Here is a 17,190-nt window from a genome sequence, read left to right on the forward strand (position 1 = left end):
TCAGGGTCTTAAGTCCAGCAACCCAAAAGTCTCTTTAACGTGCCAGTCCCTTCTCTGTACCCCACTCACAGTTGCTGAGTTTACCTCCCACCCTGAGTGGAGGGGCAGGGTATGGAAGCACCTTACACACTCCACTGCTCAGGCACTTGCTCATTGCCCCAACAGCCGATTGTCACGCCTCTGTGGGGCTCTGCCCCGGCCCTCTCCACCAGCCACTTGCCACACCTCTCTGGCATCTTCCCACTCACCAAGATGTCTTCAAGGCCCCCACACTTGACATAGCTCTAAATAATTTCAGCTGTTAGTGGGGGAGCTTCACTGCTAGTGCACAGTCTCTTGCAAGAGAGACACTGTCCCAAAGCAGGTCTAATATTTAGAACCAGATATAACTGATTTCAGCTCTACAGCATGAAACAAGACTCTCAACAGAATCTAAAGTAGCTCTTTTATTAGACCCTGGGAAGATGAGAGGGAGAATCAAAGTCCCTCTCTCAACTCATTGGCCTTTGTCCCCTGCCTAGCGAGTGCCGTTTGTTGAGGGTGAGTCCCTCCATCACGGTATGCCAGGTAAGCAACACCCAGAGCAGGGAGCCGAGCCCAGCCCCATGGAACAGAAGCTGCTGCTGTTGGGTGTGTGAGGTGCTGGCTCACTCTCCAACCCTGGGGCTGCCCCTCTGCACCCGGCCAGGATTCAGTGTTGTGGTGCTGGGGTGGAGGGTGCAGATAGGTCACGGTGGGTCACAAGAAAAGTAAAATGCTGTTACTGGGGAGTCTTTGGAAAAAGTGGGGGAACCGCTGCTCTAATCTACCTAGCTCGGGTACCAGAGCAGTGAAGCTACATCAGCAGAAGCTTCAACACAGGCTAGTCCCAGGCCAGCACAGGGTTCTGGATGGGCTTGTGCAGAGCTGATGAAACGCATGGTGCTGTGGCTTCACTGCTCTGATACCCGAGCTCGCTAGATTAAAGCTAGAGCCAGTGTGTCAGCTCAAGCTGTGATCACACCCTGTGATTATGGTGTAGACGTACTCTCCAAAGTGAAAGGAAAACCAAAGGCAGATGAATTGCGAAGTTATGACCCACTGCAAAGAGGTCTGGACAAAAGGGCAACATCGGACTTCTCGAGGAAGCTGCACTGGGTGGTTTCAGGTGATCTTAGCCTAGACCGCAGGCTGTTGTTGAAGGGGTCCAGACTAGTCATCCCCACATGGGTGTAAAAGGACATTCTCAAAAAACTGCATAGGGGCTATCAAGCCAGCCCCAAATGCACAGAAACAGCTCAACAGTCAGTTCAGTGTCCTTGCCAGAGGAACAAGTACCAGAGAGAGGTGAGAACTCTGAGATCTGCATTCACATGAGAACCAACCAACCAGAACCATCGTTACCTTCCCTGCCCCAGACACACCATGGTGGAAAGATCTTCTCCAGCTGGCTAATGGAACCTCCCTTCCATTCACTGGCTCCTTGTCAAGATTTATTGAAATAGCCAAGGTGCTGACCACTACATCTCAGACAGTGGGGTCAGGAGGAAATCCATGTTTGACTGCAATGGAATCCCAAAGTAAGTCTGCTCTGATAATGATCCTCAGTTACTATCAGACACTGTTAAATTTACAAATCCCTGCAGTTTCACCATGTTACATCAGTTCCCAGTTTTCATAAAACCATGGGGAAGCACAACTCTCTGTGAATACAGTGGAACAGATTCTTACAATATCTGGCCCTGTTCCCCTGCTTGCCAGCACCTCTGGCAAAAGGATTCAGGCCCAATGAGGAGCTGAGTTGAGTTCCGTCATCCCAACCATCCCTTCACTATTAGATCTTAGTTGGACTGAATTTCTAATGCTACGGAGAAAGGAGAACAATCTAAAATCCGTCAGAAGAGAAACTTTGTCAGGAGTCACAGACTCAATCCCCTGAGGGAGCTGAACACAGGAGATAAGGTGTGGTTGAAAGGCTCTGCAGAAGAAGGAATAGTACAGGCACAGCTGAACACTCCTCTATCTTACCCTGTTCAAGTTCTGAAGAATCATTTCACACCAGGTTTTTTCAGCAGGTAAATCTCACAGAGCACTCAGATCCGTACTTCCGGGCTGAACCTGTGAGTAGTGATCCCCCTGCTCAAATAGGCCATCCACCATTTCCTCCGAATCTGACTGAAAGGAGACAGCCAGCTAGATCTAAGAGCCTCCCTCCTTCCTGAAAGATTAGGTCAGACCTTGGAAACCTGAGGAACTCAGGGATTTAGCAGCCAAGTGCTTTCATTGGGCAAAACAATCCCCCGGCACGAGACTGAAGGGTCAGGCAATCTTCCCAGCCTTCACTGGGATGTTTTTAATAGTCTGTGTTGATGTTTAGTGCATGGCTGGATATAAGAATGTTGTATTTTCATTCCCTCCTCACAGAGGAGGGTTTTGTCTAGGGACATTTTTTAGACAGGCCACTAGGGGGCCTTACAGAAGAAGTACACAGCTGCAGGCAAGGAGGAAATTAAGGTTATTCAGTTATTTACCTTCCCTTTAGCAGCCTCTGTGCATTCAGCCGGCTGGGCTGGAAGGCTGCACAGCAGCGATGAGATTGATTCAGGTCACTGGGATCAGGCAGGTGTTGAGATGCTAATGGCTCACGCTGCTGAAACTCATGCAGGAGGCTCTAGCTGTCTGCCACATCAGCCATCTCTCCTGCAGGGAGCTGAGACCCTGCATTCACTGTGGCACTAACCAGCTGTTGGCAACAGCACATCTGTGACATTGGACTAACACTGTGAACTTCCTGAGCCCAGCCTGGATCTGTGCTGTTGGTCACATGCACAGGAGGGGAGGCGTCCTCCAAATGCAGCCGGAGAGAGAAAATCATGATAAAAAAGGCTCACAAATGCTGAACCCCTTGTGGGAATCAGGCAGATGTAGTGGTAAAAAGAGGAGGTGGGTGAACTCCCAAACGAAACTCCATATTCCCCAAATGAGACGATGATAAACGCTGTTTACCCTCATTTACTCCCAACTACAAGACTGCCGGCTGGTGCCGAAGGATCATCTTGGACACCTAATTCAAGCTGCTTGTTTTGAAAACCAGGCACTGAGCGTGTTCCTCACAGAGTTTGCAGGCCAGGGACTCTCTTTTATTATGTATTTGTACAGCCCGCAATGTACAATGGGGCCCGAATCCTGACTGGGGCTGTTGCCCCTTTTCGACCCAAGCAGCTCGTCAAAGTTTGGGGCTCTGGGGCTGTTCCAGCTGGAAGCAGAAATTGTTGGTGTCTGGTATTTTCTTTGGTGCAATCTTGGTTGTTTCCAAGGAATGTACAAAGTCTGAACACAGGAGGGACTAAGAACAGAAGGAGCCGTTTTTTAGTTTACTAGCCCTCAACTTCCTTAGCTAACAGACCCAAATGCTCTCTTTAGCACAGGGGTCTGCTCTGTGAAGGGCCTGTCCAGCCATGGAGCAGGAGGCTCTGGCCTAAGAAGCTCAGCAGGCAAGTGTAGGGAACCAGCTAATCCCTCTAAGCAGCAGCTAATGAGTGGCTCCAGTTCCCAGCTGGAAGATGTAAGAGAGGACCCAGGCCTGGGGGGAACAGAAGACAAACATTTTCCTGAGCAGTAGGAGGAGGAGGAGGCTGCAATAGTGCAGGGCCCTGTAGCCCCCTGAGGCTAAGGGAGGGCTGTGACCCTTGAGCTATTGGGGCTAGAGGACCCTGAAGTATCAGCCCAGGTCAGGACTATCACTTGTGTTACTTTTCCATGTGCCTTGTCTTTGTGTGGCAGAGGAATAACAGAGGTGACTAAAGCAGAGTCGGGTGGGGCTGGTTGTTTTGCCCCCAGGCTGGTGGACAGGCCCAGCGGAAGGGTGGAGAATGCAGGCTGTGTCTGCCACTGCCCAGGAAACCATGGATCTTGAATCCTCTTTACAATGGAGGGGGGAGCAACTGTAGCTACAACACCAGCAGCTGCAGCAGATTGTGACCCAACAGCAGCAGTTACACCAGAAGCTTCAGCTCCAACAACAACGGTGCCAGCAAAAGCAGCAGGGAGCAGCAGTGGTTTATGCCTCATCCGGAGAACTGGAGCCCACAGGTGAGTGCGGGGCTGTGGTTTCCTGTGTGGGAGGGAGAAGCCCTCACCAAAATGGGGACAGAAGATGTTCTTGAGGCCTTCCTAGGGACTTCTGAGCAGTGGCCAGGGCATACTATTGGCCCTGGGAGGAGCGGGCCACTAAGAGTGCTCCCTACTCAGCAGGAGAGGCCCAAGCAGTGTGTCATGACCTGGCGGTTGAGATGGCAAAGGACAATGGGACACTGGAGCAACCCTACTAGCCTGTCTAGGACTTAGTGGAGCGGGCTATCATCGTCCATTCAAACATGAACCGATGGGCTCTAGATTCCCACTGAGGGCTGCATCCCAACGATTCCAGGATTTGTGTTCTCTCTGGCTGAAATCAGAGACTTATTTGGCAGTGGAAATGGTGATGTTAGAACAGTTTTGCCAAACTATCCTGGGGTGGCCCAAGTTGTGGGTTGGCTGCCACCGGGTCACTTGCCTGGAGGAGGCAGTCTGCCTCGTAGAGAACTTTCTGGAGACTGAACTGGAGTGTGAGCCTCTGGGAAAAGCTTAGGAGTACTTGTGGCACCTTAGAGACTAACAAATTTATTTGAGCATAAGCTTTCGTGAGCTACAGCTCACTTGGCAATCAAACGCCCACAGATCTCTAAAGGGGCCGAATTGGTCTACGTAGAGTGTATTCATCGGGATGTTTGGTCCTACCCTGTGGCTAAAGTCAGGTTAATGGTCTGGAGCAGTAGGTTGAAATGTCAGTGGCGATGGCCTGACTCCTAGTCTACCTGATGGTATTGGGCTGGGACTGGGGACCTGTGGGGACCTGTAACCAGTCTTGTGAGGGTAGCTGGGAAGGCGCAGTTGGCACTTAACCTCCTCTTGACATCCCAAGTTAAGTTTAAAGAAATTTTCCCTTTTTCTGACCCTGAGCTGTTCGGGTCCAAACCAAAGTGCTGTTGGGAGCAGTGTCAGGCCTGAAGGGTCAGGGTGCAGTGTAGTTTGGAGCTCCCTGAAGAGCAGTCACAGGCACAGCCTCCTCCTACGGACAACCCACTGGCCTGAGAGGAGGGGGCCCAACTTCATCCAGAGTCAGAGGGAGGAGCCAGTCTTGAGTCTTCCGTATGCCTGGTTGACTTGGGCACATGGATTGTTGGTTGCTCCTGACCAGGATGCCCAGTACCCCCATTTTGAACTAAAAGGGGATCTCTTGGAGGGGATGTGTGTGAGATCCGGGACAAAAAAACCAGGGCCTGCCAAACCCAACTCCTGGTCCTTAAGTTGTATTGGAACTAAGTGTTAAAACTGGCCCAAGATGTCCCGTGGTCCTGTCACTTGGGAGTGGAAAAGACCCAAGGGAGGATTCTGGCCCAGTTCTTTTGCCCCTTGGATTATTGCAACCTCAAATTATTGTTCATCCTGTCCAGAATGCCAACTGGTGGTCCCACAGCCAGCCCACAGGGTCCCTCAGTCCTCTTCTATTGGTGAGCAGCCCTTTTGCCACCATTGGAGTCGACCTCTTGTGGTCCCTGGAACCAAGTTCAATCTGGTGTCAGTTTATGTTGGTGACCGTTCGTTTTACCCCTTGATAAACCGTGCCATAGCCCTGTGCTCGGCAGTGTCTCAGACACAATCGCTACCCAATTAATGGATGTGTTTGCAAGAGGCGGGTTTCTAAGAGTTCTCCTGACAGACCAGGGCACAGCATTCATGTCCCAGTTAATACCTCAGTTTTGTGGTCTCCTGAAAATGTACTCAGTTAAAACCTCTGTTGCCCGCAAACAGACAGCCTGGTAGAGCAGCTTAACCATACATTAAAAAAGATGTTTCAAAAATTTGTAACTAAGGTGTAACACTCTGCACCCTATAGTCACCATAGTAATATCATTATGAATATGGTTATGAGACGATTGTGATATGTTTTGTACAAAGTATGCCTTGTGAGATATTTTAAAAGTCTTAATCGGTTACAATTTAACAGGATATTGTTTCTGTGCTATCATTATATCTTGAGTTATGAAGTTCTGCTCAGCATCTGTCACTGAAATATGTTGTGAAGTTAAAAACACCCGAAACCAGCCTTTCAAGTACAACAATGAAAAGGCCAAACAGCGTTAATGGCCTATTGAGGGAAATACACTCACAAGAATTACCCCAGGAACCGGGTACCATAGAAACCTCTCAGAGATAGCACTACGCAATGAGGACTGTTTCAGTCAGGTCACAGCAAAAGATCTTTCCAGGAAGATGGAAGAAGCTGTAAAAGGGGGAAGTGATATCACTAAGGGGCCTCACTCTCCCCCTACAGCACAACACCTGGAAACACCTGAGGAACAAAGACTGCACTGGGGAAGGGGGTCCCAGGCAGGAAAGAAGGAAGCCTGCCTGTGTATGGAAGCTTGGTGGACTACTTGTCCTATCCAACAGGGTGAGACGCAGCTTGATTCAAATCCTTTCCAGTTTAGAGAACTTAGATTGTGTTTTTTGTTTTATTTCCTATGGTAATCGACTTTGATCTGTACGCTATTACTTTTAATCACTTAACATCTATCTTTCTGTAGTTCATACATCAATTTTATACTTTACCTAAAAACTGTGTGGTTTGAATGAAGTGCTTGGGGGAAAATCTCAGCTCAGTTAACAAAGACGTGTGCATTGTCCTTTCCACATTGAGGGAGGGGTGGATTGGGTAATAAACTCGTATACTGGTCAGGCTTTTGACCAGAACAGGACAGTGTAGTTCAGGGGTTCTTAAACTGGGGGTTGTGACCCCTCAGGGGGTCGTGAGGTTATTACATGGGGGGGTCACGAGCTGTCAGCCTCCACCCCAAAACCCCCTTCACCTCCAGCATGTATAATAGTGTTAAGTATTAAAAAATGTTTTTAATTTATAAAGGGGGTCACATTCAGAGGCTTGGTATGTGAAAGGAGTCACTAGTACAGAAGTTTGATAACCACTGGTGTAGTTCATGGGCACAAGGCTGGGGACCTGGGGGTATTTTGGCTGGAGTTTCTCGCTATTGTTAATTCATGAGCGTCTCTGGGAGCATTTATGCAATCTAGCTGGGTATGGGGCTCCACATGCTGTTGTGCCGAGTGATAGTAGCACCTGGAGGGGTCTACTGCTTGTCACTAGCAAGGCGTTATGAGAGACAGCCCAAGCTGGAGAGTTAAGGGAGCACAGCGGTACCCCAGTTCCAGGCTGCACCGTGGGAATGCCCATCACATAAGGAATCCCAGAATTGGGACAAAATGTCCCTGAATATGTAGTTTGCAATTCAGGAGGTCCCACAATCCTCCACCAGCTTTTCACCCTTTCAATTGCTGTACAGCAGACAACCCGGGGGGGTACTGGATCTTTCACAGGAGTCTTGTCAGGAACAAGGCACATCTAGCCAGAGAGTAATCCAGCGTGTCCTCAAGTTGAGAGAGAGATTGGATCTGATAGGGGGCTTTGCCAGGGAGAAGCTGAGAGTGTCGCAGCACTCCCAGGACCAAGAGTGCAATAGAAACACCAGCCTCTGGGTCTACCAGCTGGGGAATGGGGTTCTCCTGCTGCTGCCTCTGCAGAACGAAAACTGCAGGGAAAGGGGCAAGGGCCTTTTGAGATCGTGTGGGGTGAGCTACAAGTTTCAATGGTGGGCAAGCACCGGGGGTCCCAGATATATCATGTCAAGCTGCTGAAATCCTGGAGGGCCCAGAATGAATGACTTGCCCACATCCCAACAACAGAGGCAAAATTGGGTCCCCAGGGGTCAGAGACCGGGTCTTGCACAGAGATGCCTCTTTGGGAAAACCTGTCCCTGGCCCACCAGGAGGAGGCCAGAGAATTGGTCAAGCATTTCACAAATGTCCTTACTACTAAACCAGGGTGGACCCACCTAATCGAACACCTATACATCTGAAATCTGAGAGCTATGTCCACAAGGGCTGCTTCCATGGACAGGAGAGGTTAAAGGACACAGCCAAAAAGGAATTACAAATTGTGTTGCAATTGGGTGTATCTGAGGAATCAAAGAGCAACTGGTGCAGCCCAGTTGTGCTGGTCCCTAAGCCAGACCACAGCATTCACCTTCACATTAATTTTCGCAAATTAAATGCAGTGTCAAAGTTTGATGCCATCCTATAGCCCGGATCAGCGAGATGCCTGAAGGCCTGGGGAAGGATCATTACATCACCGCGCACAGCCTTACAATGGGCTATTGGGAAATCCCCTTGTCACCTGACTCCAAGGAGTTAACTGCATTCACCATGCCCTATGGGATGTACCACTTCCAGACCTTTTCATTGAGGCTCAGTGGAGCTCTTGTGACACTTCACAGACTCATGGATAAAGTACTTCTGCCCCACAAAGCATATGGCACTGCATACGTAGGCCGTGTCTGCACTTACAAGCTTACAGCAGCACAGTTGTACCGATTCAGCTGTGGTGCCGTAAAAGCGTCCGTGTAGCCTTGTTATGCTGATCGGAGAGAGCTCTCCTATTGACTTAATAAAACCAGCTCAACAAGCTGTGGTAGCTACTTCGGCGGGAGACATAAGTGACATGAGCGCTTACGCCGGCAAGACTTATGTCACTCGTGGGGTGGAGGAAGGGGGGTGTTTTTTCACATCCCTGAGCAAGAAAAGTTTTGCCAACGTAGGTGCTAATGTAGACATGGCCTGAGATGATGTAATGGTCTATTCCACCTCCTGGGCAGAGCACCCCCATCGTGTCTGTGCAATACTCCAGTCCCTTTGAGCTGTGAGTCTCACAGCCAACCCAGCCAAGTGCCAGCCTGGCTGCACGGTGATGAAGTACCTCAGCTATACACTGGGGAATGGGAGGATCTAACCCTTAATAGAGAAGGTGAAGGCCCTCATAGAATGTCCTGTCCCCATCACAAAGTAGCAAATAAAATCTTTCCAGGGGTTGGCTAGGAGCCACCAGTGCTTCATACCCCATATTGCTATGATTATAGCCCCACTGGCATAGCTATTGTGCAGCCAGGCACCCCCAAAAGATGCTGGGAACCTCTGTGTGTGTGGCTGCGTATGGTGAAATAAAGCAAATTCTCTGCAGTGCCCTGGTACTTCACAGCCCAGACTTTAATAAAGAGTTCATCTAACAAATGGGTGCATTGGAATGGGGCCTGGGGGCTGCACTCTTCCAGGAATTGGAGGACAGAGACCATCCCATTTTGCACTCGAGAAAGAAGTTGCTGCCCCAAGAACAAAAATACACAGTGATAGAGAAATAATGCCTTGTGGTAAAGTGGGCCACCGAGAACCTTAGATACTATTTACTTGTAATATTTATTTTACTCTTATCATACACCAGTCACCTTTAAAATGGCTGCATGCCAGGAGAGACACAAACCCCAGGTTGCCCCGTGGTACTTGGCTCCGCATCCTTATGCATTTACACTTCGCCATCGAGCCGGTGCCACACATATGAATGAGGACTTTTTTTCACGAGATGTGGGAGGGGTTGGTAAGATCAAGAGAAGTCTCCAAGTCCATTCCAGGAAGAGGCATGTAGCAGGGCAGTAACAAGAAGGGTTTCTTCAGGTATGTTGACAACAAGAAGAAAGGCAAGGAAAGTGTGGGCCCCTTACTGAATGAGGGAGGCAACCTAGTGACAGAGGATGTGGAAAAAGCTAATGTACTCAATGCTTTTTTTGCCTCTGTCTTCATGAACAAGGTCAGCTCCCAGACTACTGCACTGGGCAGCACAGCATGGGGAGGAGGTGGCCAGCCCTCTGTGAAGAAAGAAGTGGTTTGGGACTATTTAGAAAAGCTGGACGTGCACAAGTCCATGGGGCCAGATGCGTTGCATCCGAGAGTGCTCAAGGAGTTGGCGGATGTGATTGCAGAGCCATTGGCCATTATCTTTGAAAACTCATGGCGATCGGGGGAAGTCCCGGAAGACCGGAAAAAGGCTAATGTAGTGCCCATCTTTAAAAAAGGGAAGAAGGAGGATCCAGGGAACTACAGGCCAGTCAGCCTCACCTCAGTCCCTGGAAAAATCATGGAGCAGGTCCTCAAGGAATCAATTCTGAAGCACTTAGAGGAGAGGAAAGTGATCAGGAACAGTCAGCATGGATTCACCAAGGGAAAGTCATGCTTGACTAATCTAATTGCCTTCTATGATGAGATAACTGGTTCTGTGGATGAAGTGAAAGCAGTGAACGTGTTATTCCTTGACTTTAGTAAAGCTTTTGACACGGTCTCCCACAGTATTCTTGTCAGCAAGTTAAAGAAGTATGGGCTGGATGAATGGACTATAAGGTGGATAGAAAGCTGGCTAGATTGTCGGGCCCAACGGGGAGTGATCAATGGTTCCATGTCTAGTTGGCAGCCGGTATCTAGCGGAGTGCCCCAAGGGTCGGTCCTGGGGCGGTTTTGTTCAATATCTTCATTAATGATCTGGAGGATGGTGTGGATTGCACCCTCAGCAAGTTTGCAGATGACACTAAACTGGAAGGAGTGGTAGATACGCTGGAGGGTACGGATAGGATACAGAGGGACCTAGACAAATTAGAGGATTGGGCCAAAAGAAATCTGATGAGGTTCAACAAGGACAAGTGCAGAGTTCTGCACTTAGGACGGAAGAATCCAATGCATCGCTACAGACTAGGGACCGAATGGCTAGGAAGCAGTTCTACAGAGAAGGACCTAGGGGTGACAGTGGACGAGAAGCTGGATATGAGTCAACAGTGTGCCCTTGTTGCCAAGAAGGCCAATGGCATTTGGGGGTATATAAGTAGGGGCATTGCCAGCAGATCGAGGGACATGATCGTTCCCCTGTATTCGACATTGGTGAGGCCTCATCTGGAGTACTGTGTCCAGTTTTGGGCCCCACACTACAAGAACGATGTGGAAAAATTAGAAAGAGTCCAGTGGAGGGCAACAAAAATGATTAGGGGACTGGAACACATGAGTTACGAGGAGAGGCTGAGGGAACTGGGATTATTTAGTCTACAGAAGAGAAGAATGAGGGGGGATTTGATAGCTGCTTTTAACTACCTGAAAGGTGGATCCAAAGAGGATGGATCTAGACTATTCTCAGTGATAGCAGATGACATTAAAAGGAGCAATGGTCTCAAGTTGCAGTGGGGGAGATTTAGGTTTGATATTAGGAAAAACGTTTTCACTAGGAAGGTGGAGAAACACTGGAATGCGTTACCTAGGGAGGTGGTGGAATCCCCTTCCTTCGAAGTTTTTAAGGTCAGGCTTGACAAAGCCCTGGTTGGGATGATTTAGTTGGGGATTGGTCCTGCTCTGGGCAGGATGTTGGACTAGATGACCTCCAGAGGTCCCTTCCAACTCTGATATTCTATGATTCTATGATAATATATGCCATCATGTGCCAGCAATGCCCCTCTGCTATGTACATCGGCCAAAATGGACAGTCCCTATGTAAAAGGATAAATGGACACAAATCAGATATTAGGAACAGCAATGTACAAAACCCTGTAGGAGAACACTTCAACCTCGCTGGACACACAGTAGCAGATCTAAAGGTAGCCATCCTGCAGCAAAAAAACTTCAGGCCCAGACTTCAAAGAGAAACTGCTGAGCTTAGTGCATTTGCAAGTTTGACACCATCAGCTCGGGATTAAACAAAGACTGTGAATGGCTAGACAAGGACAAAAGCAGTTTCTCCTCCCTTGGTGTTCACACCTCAGCTGCTAGAAGAGGGCCTCATCCTCCCTGATTGAACTAACCTCGTTAACCCTAGCCTGATTCTTGCTTGCATATTTATGCCTCCCTCTGGAAATTTCCACTACATGCATCCGACAAAGTGGGTATTCACCCATGAAAGCTTATGCTCCAAAACGTCTGTTAGTCTATAAGGTGCCACAGGACTCTTTGCCACTTAAACAAAAGCTATAAGAAAGTAAATCTATGTGTTCTCCTTATACAGACCTTCCTCCATTTGTTTCTGTTACAACTTAACGTGTTCTATACTTCAGCACAAACATCCAAACACATTCCCCACTGATCTTCTCTTAGAGATGATTTCGCAGGCTTTGCAGTGTGGTTGTAACATGTAGTGGGTCTTCAGAGCTTGAGCAAAGGCAGCACCTCAGCTGTTTCAAACACTTCAGAACTCGGTGAGCAATGAAACAGTCTGGGGATCTTAGCAGCTGGCAGCGCTCCAGCCCTAGGCTTGGGTTAAGAGTTGACTGGGTCTCTCAGTTGCTGGTGAAACAGAAATCTGTAGCCTGTATTCAATGTGGTACCAGGATTGGAAGCAGCCTCTACAATATCTGTTCCCTGGATCTCTGTAAGGCTCTCACTCCATAGAGCACTGTCTTCTCCCCATAAACTCAGCTAAATCAGGCAAGAATTCACAAATCCTCACCTCACCAAGTGCTGCCCCGTTCTCTCTCTTTAACTGAGACAGAATCCCAGTTTAGAGCAGTCAGCTGATAGCTAAATGTAAATTCCATAGTCTCTGTGGTCTCCACAGCAACAAATACTGCCCCAGCTCTCCCTCTACGTCCATAGACCACACCATGGTGCACCAAACATTATCCCAGTGGAGGGCTTCCCTAGCAAATAAAGGACATAGCACTGCTCTGTATCCACGGTGGTACAGGGGTTGGGACCAGCCCTCACAGCAGACATCTCTCACTGCTGCATCTATCCAGACACTGAGTCCACAGGGCTGTCTTCGACATGATATGTGATATATATATGATGTCAACATGTGTTGACCCAGCTACATCATTCAGGGGTATGAAAAATCCACACCCCTGAGTAACATAGTTAATCCAACCTACCCCGCCCCCCACCCCCAGTGTAGATAGGTAAACAGAAGAATTCTTCTGTCAAGCTCGCTACCACCTCTCAGGGAGGTGGATGAACTATAGCAATGGGAGAACCCCTCCGGTCGACATAGGTAGGGTCTACACTAAAGGGCTACAGAGGTGCAGCTTCAGTGCTGCAGCTGTGCCATTGTAGCCTTTCAAGTGTATAAAAGCCCTTCAACTCCTGTATTTATAACCTTCCCCCCGCCTTGCACTCTAGCTCTGCCCTCAGAGGGTGACCTGACAGGTGGGTTGCCCATAATGTAACAGAGGCCCAGAGTATCCAGATAAAATCTGTGTCCCCTCCCCACTGCATCTTTTGCTTCCTGTCAAAGAAATAAAGTCAAATGCTGCAGTACAAGGAATGTGAGCCACACTGACACAGATTCTGTGTGGGAAGTAAGGTGAGATTACACTGGGCTGAATTCTTACTAACCCTAAGAGCTCATTTACACCTGCTCAGAGTGTAGGAGCCTTAACGTGAGAATCAGACCATACATAACTTTAATAAAAAACAGAGTAGTTGAATCCCTGTCTGAAGTGCAATATTAATTTCATCTTTAAATATGGAGTCACTACTGTCCTCTGTATGTATATTCTTATAAGTGTTTATATATTTAGGAAGATTTGACAGGTTTGCAGATCATATTTTGGGAGCACTTTGGCTCCTTTGAAATGTAAGGTGCCACATACTGTATAAATCTCCATTGCCCAGAGGTCACTCACCTCTCCAAACATCATCTCCAGCCAAGCCGATAGCTAGAGTTCATGAGAAAGGTAACTCAAGTGTCCACAGTTGCAGACCTGGCCTGGAAAAACCCTGCTGAGTGCAGAAAAGCCTTTATTGTGTTAGCTCCTTATGAGTTTGGAGCTGACGTGATGATTGCAGGTCACCAATGTACACTGAACGGGGACAAACAGGGCAGGGTTTTCTTTAAAGGAGCCATGTGTCCTGACAGTCTGGGTCTAGGAATTGCAACAGGGAAGTGGGGCGCTTGGTGAGCTCATTGCAGGCCAATCCCTAGACTCCTGTTGTGAATCACAGCTACCTCACAGCACTGACGCTATCAATGTGCGGGGTGAGCACTGAGCACTTTTGCACAGACCATTTTGGAAACCAGAGGCCTGATCTGCCAGGTGTTCCTGAGCACTCTCCACTCACATTGACTCCTTAGGGAGGTGAGAGCGCTCCACATCGTGCAAGATCCGATCTCAGAGCTGGGGAATTCTTTCCTTCCATCATCTCCTGCATTTCTTAGTAGAGAGACAAATGAAACCCTTCAGAGAGGTTGTTCCCTGTAACACTGCACATAGGTGAGAGTTACCTCCCACTCGGCACAGAAACCTGTGTTTCACATCACACCTGTGTATTATTTCTCATGCAGTACCAACACGGAGTGTTATTCAGCATATTTTGTGTCTCTGTGAGCCTAGGTCATTCTGAGGCACTCAGACTGTTGAATGGAGAGAGCCGATGCGATGGGAGAGTTGAGATTTCCCTCCGTGGTGTGTGGGGCAGAGTCCTGGATGACCAATGGGACATGGACGATGCCAGCGTGGTGTGCAGGCAGCTCCAGTGCGGAGTCGCTGAGAAAGCTTATAACCCCCCTAAGTCTGAGCGAGGAACGGGCCCCGTGGGGCTGAAAAGTGTCCGATGTGGAGGAAATGAGACTCGCCTGACTCTTTGTGACAGCTCCACGTCTGAGACAGCCCAGGCAGGAATTGCTGAGGACGTTGGTGTTGTTTGCTCAGGTGACTTAGTGTGAAAATCTTATAAATATCCTGTCCTTGTTCAATGGGAACATGACCCACCCCAGGGCCTGCCTCCACCCCACCTTGTGCTGTGATCTCGGCAGTCCTTGAAATGATGTGGATCTGAGGTTCAAACTGGGACCCATTTATAGTAAAAATATATTATATGCAGAACAAAGCATAGCCATGTTATATGGTTAATGCACTATAGCAACCTCTCTCTCTCTCTCTCTCATATTTTTAAGTAATAGAGCTGTTCAAAGATTTCATCAAAACTTTTTTTTCTGTGAAAAATCTTCACAATAAGATTAAAAATTTTCACACAATGTCTGTTTTCCTTGAAAATGTTCAGATTTTTGTTGAAAAGCTTGGGCTGTCGATTAGCCACAGTTAACTCACATGTTTAACTCAAAAAATTAATAGGGATTAAAACAATTAATCATGATTAATCGCAGTTTTAATCCCATGGTTAAACAATAGAAACCAATTGAAATTTATTAAATATTTTTGGATGTTTTTCTACATTTAAAAATATATTTATTTCAATTACAATACAGAATAGAACGTATACAGTACTCACTTTATATAAATATTTATATTAAAATATTTGCACTGTAAAAATGATAAACAAAAGAAATAGTATTTTTCAATTCATCTCATCCAAGTACTATAGTGCAATCTCTTTATCGTCAAACTGCAACTTACAAATGTAGATTTTTTTTTACATAACTGCACTCAAAAACAAAACAATGTAAAACTTTAGAGCCTACAAGTCCACTCAGTCCTACTTTTTGTTCAGCCAGTCACTAAGAGAAACAAGTTTGTTTTCATTTACTGGAGATAATGCTGCCTGCTTCTTATTTATAATGTCACCTGAAAGTGAGAACAGGCGTTTGCATGGCACTTTTGTAGCCACCATTGCAAGGTATTTACATGCCAGATACGCTAAACATTTATATGCCCCATCATGCTTCAGTCACCATTCCAGAGGACACGCTTCCATACTGATGACGCTCGTTAAAAAATACGGTGTTAATTAAATTTGTGACTGAACTCCTTGGGGGAGAATTGTTTGTCTCCTGCTCTGTTTTACCCGCATTCTGCCATAAATTTCATGTTATAGCAGTCTCGGATGATGACCCAACACATGTTGTTTATTTTAAGAACATTCTCACTGCAGATTTGACAAAATGCAAAGAAGGTACCAATATGAGATTTCTAATAAAAGCTACAGCACTCGACTGAAGGTTTAAGAATCTGAGGTGCCTTCCAAAATCTGAGAGGGACAAGGTGTGGAGCATGCTTTCAGAAGTCTTAAAAGAGTAACACTCTGATGCGGAAACCGCAGAACCCGAAGCACCAAAAAAGAAAATCAACCTTCTGCTGGTGGCATCTGACTCAGATGATGAAAATGAACAAGTGTTGTCCACACTGCTTTGGATTGTTATTGAGCAGAACCTGTCATCAGCTTGGACACATGTCCTCTGGAATAGTGGTTGAAGCATGAAGGAAATTATGACTCTTCAGCGCCTCTGGCACGTAAATATTTTGCGATGCCGGCTACAAGAGTGCCAGGCAAATGCCTGTTCTCATTTTCAGATGACTTTGTAAATAAGAAGCTGGCAGCATTATCTCCTACAAATGTAAACAAACTTGTTTGTCCGAGCGATTGGCTGAACAAGAAGTAGGACTGAGTGGACTTGTAGGCTCTAATGTTTCATATTGTTTTATTTTTGAATGCAGTTATTTTTTTGTACATAAATCTGCATTTGTAAGTTCAACTATCATAATAAAGAGATTGCACTACAGTACTTGTATTAAGTGAATTGAAAAAATCATTTATTTTGGTTTTTACAGTTCAGATATTTGGAATAAAAAATAAATATAAAGTGAGCACTGTAGACTTTCTATTCTGTGCTGTAATTGAAATCAATATATTTGAAAATGTAGAAAACATCCAAAATATTTAAATAAATGGTATTCTATTGTTGTTTAACAGAATGATTAATCCCAATTAATTTTTTTAATCACTTGACAGCACTATGGAAAACGCAAATTTATTTACGGAACATGAAAAATATTCACGGCCATTCATATTTGTGGGGAAAAGGATGACTTTCCAAGCAGCTCTAGTGTATATAGTGGCTTCTTTATTTTAAAGTCTTAAAAAACCTGCTGTCTTGACTCAGAAAACAATAGTAAGAAAAGGAAGTCATATGCAACCTGTTTTGACCAAGGCTGCCATGGATAATGGCTCTGGGCTAGATCACCGAAGGGATTTGGGTGTTGCAAGGGCTGTCTCTTAGGTGCCTTGCCATCGAATGGGATCCTCAGCCATGAGTCACGCGCCCAGCTCCACGTACAATGCATGGGGAGAGTTAGGCACCAGAAGCCAGAAAGCTGAATAGGGAACCACCTAAATTTTTCAGCAGTGAAATGCCAAGGAAGGGAGAAGGGCCTAGATATACAAAGTTATTTGGATGCCAAACTGCCATTGATCTATGCCTCAGGCCCCTGACATACAGTCAGAGGTAGGCACCTATCTCTGCTCAGGAATCTTAGTCATGAACCCACTCCTGGAGCTAGGCACATA

At 47.0% G+C, this 17,190-nt stretch overlaps 1 protein-coding gene across 1 annotated transcript in view; it reads left to right on the forward strand.

Moving 5' to 3' along the window:
- The first annotated feature begins 560 nt into the window (after positions 1-560).
- The window catches only part of LOC141986014 (antigen WC1.1-like), a 39,317-nt gene continuing 22,687 nt past the window's right edge, over positions 561-17,190 (forward strand). The window contains exons 1-2 of the mRNA XM_074950214.1: positions 561-567; positions 14,280-14,597. Of these exons, the coding sequence (XP_074806315.1) occupies positions 561-567; positions 14,280-14,597 (325 nt within the window). The remainder of the gene's footprint in view (positions 568-14,279; positions 14,598-17,190) is intronic.

Source organism: Natator depressus, chromosome 1, assembly GCF_965152275.1.
Source record: "Natator depressus isolate rNatDep1 chromosome 1, rNatDep2.hap1, whole genome shotgun sequence".
Taxonomy (NCBI): Eukaryota; Metazoa; Chordata; order Testudines; family Cheloniidae; genus Natator; species Natator depressus.